The 5,248-nt window shown below is 41.5% G+C and overlaps 1 protein-coding gene across 1 annotated transcript; it reads right to left on the bottom strand.

The window, feature by feature from the left end:
- Positions 1–3,558: 3,558 nt before the first annotated feature.
- Positions 3,559–4,930, bottom strand: LOC110710018. Its single transcript, XM_021888282.1, has 2 exons — positions 4,564–4,930; positions 3,559–4,484 (listed from the first exon to the last, which is right to left on the bottom strand). Exons 1-2 carry the CDS (start codon positions 4,928–4,930, stop codon positions 3,559–3,561), a joined length of 1,293 nt encoding a protein of 430 aa, XP_021743974.1.
- Between the last annotated feature and the right edge of the window lie 318 nt (positions 4,931–5,248).

Consider the following 5,248-nt stretch of genomic DNA (forward strand, 5'->3'; position numbering starts at 1 on the left):
TATGGAATTTGTTAAAAAATGTGACAAGTGTCAAAGGTTTGGCAAGCTCATCCATCGCCCAACTACTAATCTGACGGCAATCCACAGCCCAGTCCCGTTGGCTAAATGGGGCATGGACATTCTAGGTCCGTATACGCCTGCACCAGGCGGAAAATGCTATATTCTTGTGGCTGTGGACTATTTCACCAAGTGGGTGGAAGCGGAAGCGGTCAAAGGCATCAAGACAAAATATGTCATCTCCTTCATATGGAAGAACATTATCACCCGGTTTGGGGTACCTATGTCTATGGTATTTGATAATAGACCGCAATTTGAGACGCCTCATCTCAAAACTTGGTTGGGAGATAAAGGGATCTCACACTGTTTTGCATCAGTCGGCCGACCCCAAGCAAACGGCCAGGTTGAAGCCTTCAGCAAACTCATCTCAGGCAGTATTAAGAAGAAAGTTGAAAGAGTCGGTAGTTTATGGGCTGAAGAGTTAATTCACGTCCTGTGGTCCAACCGGACAACAGATAAAGGGGAAACCGGCGAAACCCCATTCCTAATGGTTTACGGTGCTGAAGCCGTCTTGCCCATTGTGCATTTTTTTTTTTTTTGGTAAATAAGATTTTATTACCAAAGAAAGAAAGTTACAACTTACAAGAGCTAAGTTATAACTACCACCAAAACACCACAAGACCTGAAAAAACAGGCCAACCCCAAAAACCAGTTCTAAATCCTATCCTAACCACCTTCTAGGAAGGGTTCTAGGAAGGGCCTAGAACAAACTAGACTCAGATTTTCAGCCACCTTCTAGGAAGGGTTCTGGAAACCAGGACCAGACAACAACACTAGCAACAAAGTACAAGATATGAAAGTGCATTACATGCCCTCTAGGCCAAACAAACACCAAAACCAAAGCCCGAAGGCAAAACAAAGACAATAACTACGGAACCCCTAAAAGCAAAGGAAACCGAAGCTACAACCAACAAGCAACAACCAACCCAAGAGCAGCAAAAGCAGCACCCCAGGGACAGCAACCAGACACCAACAGAGCTAGACAGCAACTGAGCCAGCTGCTAACAACAGCAACCAGGACATCACCACCAGAAACCAACAACAAGGTAACAACAACAGAGCAGCAGCAAGCAGAACAACATCAATCCACCAGCTGCCACCTAGAGCAGCAGCAGCAGCAGCTAGGAACAGCAACCAGAACCACCAGCTGCCACCTAACCACAGCAACAAAACAGAGCAGCACAAGCACTGCAACAGCAAAACAACAGCAACAGAGCAGGACCAGCACTACAGTAGCACAACTGCAACTTACAGCAGCAAATCCAGCAACAACACACAGACAGCCCAAGCTGCAAAACAGCAGAACCCGAAAAGCAGCAGCTAGAAACCAGCATAGCAGAACCTGAAACAGACTGCAGCAGTAACAAAGCAACAGCAGAACAGAAACAGGAATACAGCAGCAACACCAACAACACACTACTACAGCAACAACCAGACTGCAACAGCACAGGACAGCAACAGCAACAGAATAGAGCTGCTGAAAAGCTGCCCTCAACCAAAACAGACAGCTACAACACCAAAATTCAGTGAATCAAAAGCAGCTTCTTGTCTGTTCCTTTACACCTAACAACAACATGATAAATAATGTCATGAAAGACAGTTTCTAAAGGTTTACAGTCACCCGTAAACATCAGACTATTCCTTTGCAGCCATATCCTATAGATAGCCTCAGCAAAAACATAGAGTATACTCTACCCTTGCTGCTCGACTTCCTACAATTCTTAACTATGCATTGTTGTTCAATGTGAAAAGGTTGAACTGCTTTTTTCACATCAAGAAGCTTCAAAATCTGTTCCCAAATAGTCTTAGAATAAGGACAGCAGAAGAACAAGTGAGAGACAGATTCACAAGTATTCTGGCAGAAAAAGCAAATAGGATCACAACTTGCATTCCACTTCACAATTCTATCCTTAGTGGCAAGTTTGTCAAGTAAAGCTAACCAAGTAATGAAAATACTCTTAGGAGCGGCTTGGTTATTGCAAATAATTCTTTTCCACCCTACTTTAGGAGCCTGAGGTCGAATCCGGGCATAGAGTTTAACAATACTCATTTTCCCATTTTTTATAATAGAGGACCAGCCACCAATATCATCAATAATATCTCTGCAAGTCAAGATTTTCTTCAAAACCCATGAGCATTTCTTGGGAATAGTGGCAGTCCAAATATTCCTATTGTTGAAATAATAGGTATGCACCCATTTCACCCACATATTGTCAGATTTGTGAGCAAGATCCCACAGAATCTTGCACATAGCGGCTTTATTCCAATCACCAAGAGAGGTAATATTCCAGCCACCACAAACCTTAGGAAGAGTCATATGATGCCAGGAGACAGGGGCCTTTTTTGCATAAGTGTTCTTCCCAGTCCAAAGGAAAACCCTGAACTTGGTTTCAATTTCCCTAAGAATCTTCTTAGGAAGAATGAAAATCTGAGCCCAATAAGCCTGAATACCAAAGAGAACACTTTTGATAAGCTGTAACCTTCCAGCATAAGACAAGTGTCTAGAAGTCCAGCAATCAATCCTAGCAGTAACCCTTTCAACCAAAGGCCTACACTGAGCAATAGTAAGCTTTTTAGAAGACAAGGGCACCCCAAGATGTCTAAAAGGCAAACTACCTCTACTCATACCAAGAACAGTTTGCAGCTGATCTTTATCATAATTAGAGATACCTTCAAAATAAACCTCACTCTTACTTAATTTAGCCACCAGAACAGAAGCACAAGAGAATTTCTGGAAAGCCTGCAAGAGAAGCTGAATAGAGGTGGAATCAGCCCTAGAGAAGAGGAGAAAATCATCAGCAAACATCATATGGGTAATACCTAACTTCTCACATCTAGGATGAAAATTGAAATTAGGATTCCCAGTCATTTCCTTAAGGCACCTAGAGAGGTACTCCATACAAAGAGCAAAAAGAAAAGGAGACATATGATCTCCTTGCCTAAGGCCTTTTTTGTAGAAAAAGGTTTAGCAGGAAAGCCATTAACCATCACAGAGTAAGAAACAGAGCAGACACAAGTCATAATCCATTTTACAACATAATAAGGGAAACCAAGCTCTTCTAAAACAGTCTTCATAAATGGCCATTCAACAGAGTCATAGGCCTTTCTCAAGTCAATCTTGATCATGCATCTAGGAGAAACAAACTTATGAGAGTAGCATTTGATCAATTCAGTAGCCTGGAGAATATTGTCACCAATGTGCTTACCCGGGATAAACCCGGCTTGAGCATCATCAATAACAGTCCCCACCACTTTAGAAATCCTGTTTGTGAGAACTTTGGAGATCAGCTTGTACAACATGGTACAACAAGCAATAGGCCTAAACTCTCTGACATAAGAAGGATGCTGAACATTAGGCACTAAGGTGATTGTAGTAAAATTCCACTGCTTAGCTATGAAACCAGTCTCAAAGAAAGAGAAGATAGCAGTATAAATATCAGTTTTGATCATAGGCCAAGCCTTTTTGAAGAAAACAGCATTAAAACCATCGATTCCAGGCGCCTAAGCATCTCCAATGTGAGCTAGAGCACTATCAATCTCAGAAGTAGTAACCATAGAAGTCAAAATATCAATAGAACTAGAGCTGAGTTGAGAACCTCTCCTAATAGTGGCTAAGTCAACAGCAGGGAGAGAGCTATCACTAGAACCAAGGAGCCCTTTATAGAACCCCACAATCTCATTTTCAATAAGAATAGGATCTTTCAAAAGGACATCATCTTTAGTGAAGATAGAATCAATTCTATTTCTACCTTGCCTGTGCTTCATAACAGAAAAGAAGTAGTGAGAACTGGAATCCCCTAGCTTAATCCAATCAACCCTAGATTTCTGCTTATAAATGGACTCTTGGATATTCATCCAATGCTTCACCATAGATACAGCTTCAGCCTCTTTAACATGAAGGTCAGAATTAGAATAATCTACAGCAAGCTGGTCCTGAATGGCTTTCAAATAGGCAAGAGCCACATCCACTTTCTCATCAACATTAGCAAAATACTTAGTGTTTAGATCTTTTAGGTTCTTTTTGACGGATTTCAAATTCTGCCAAATAGTAACCATAACAGAACAACCTGTAACACTATGCAAGCTTTTTTCCATAATGGAACAAAAATCAGCATGATCAGCCAGGCAATTAAGAAACCTAAAAGGTCTCCCCTTAGTAGTAGCAAACCTACTCACTTCAACCAAGAGAGGGTTGTGGTAAGAAAGGAGAGGAGGAAGATAGATAGATTCAACATGAGGGAACTTGCTCAACCAAGCCTGATTCACAAGCCCCCTATCAATCCTTGTAGCAATTCTAGTATCACCATGACCCTTATTAGACCAAGAGTAAAAAGAACCTTTACTCTTAAGCTCACCAAGATCAAGATTGTCAACAAAACTTCTAAAATGATTGACCTCATAATCAAGTGAAAGCATTACCATTAACTCTATCATAAGAATTGAGAACAGAATTAAAGTCACCAATAACAAGCCAAGGCCCAGAAACAGCTCCAAAACTGGAAATACCATCCCAGAGAGGCAACCTATCATGAATAGAGTGTAAGCCATGCACAAAGGTACAGAAAATCTGATGATGAAGATCCTTGGAGTTAATTTGGACATGAATGAACTGCTCATGAGAGGAGATGACTGAAAGATTAACCTTGTCATGAAACCAGCCAACCCATAGTCTACCCCTATGAGAAGATGAGTAGTTACAAAACCAAGACCAAGAAGATCCAAATTTCTTCTGAAGCTTAACACTCTTATCACACTTCACTTTAGTTTCCATAATACCAACAACATCCACACACTGTTCAGCTAGCAGTTTCTTAAGAGAAACTACTTTGCAGGGATCATTTAAACCCCTAATGTTCCATGATAGGATAATCATGATCCCAGAGGGGGAATACCATCACCCCCGATAGGAACAAGTTCTCCAGCACCATCTCCATCCTTAAGCAGGGTAGCATAAGTGTTAGAATTAGGAACACTAGTAAAGACAGGAGGATTACTATGACTTCTTTGCTTCCTTCCCACCACTATCCAATCATCATCAGAATTATCTTGCACAGTAGTTGGAGCAGAAGTGAACACACCATTATTATGCATAGAGCCATTACCCCCAGATTCAGGTACACTAGACCCAGGTGCAGGAACAGTAGCAGGTTGGGGCTTAACAACCCACACCTTTTGCTTAGGCTGCTCCTTA

This window comes from Chenopodium quinoa, unplaced genomic scaffold, assembly GCF_001683475.1.
Source record: "Chenopodium quinoa cultivar QQ74 unplaced genomic scaffold, ASM168347v1, whole genome shotgun sequence".
Classification (NCBI taxonomy): Eukaryota; Viridiplantae; Streptophyta; class Magnoliopsida; order Caryophyllales; family Amaranthaceae; genus Chenopodium; species Chenopodium quinoa.

Coding starts and splice junctions, on each gene's coding strand:
- LOC110710018 (XM_021888282.1), bottom strand. CDS start 4,930: ATGATTATCCTATCATGGAACATTAGGGGTTTAAATGATCCCTGCAAA. Junction 4,485..4,563: donor TAGGTTGCCTCTCTGGGATG/GTATTTCCAGTT, acceptor TTCTTATGATAG/AGTTAATGGTAATGCTTTCA.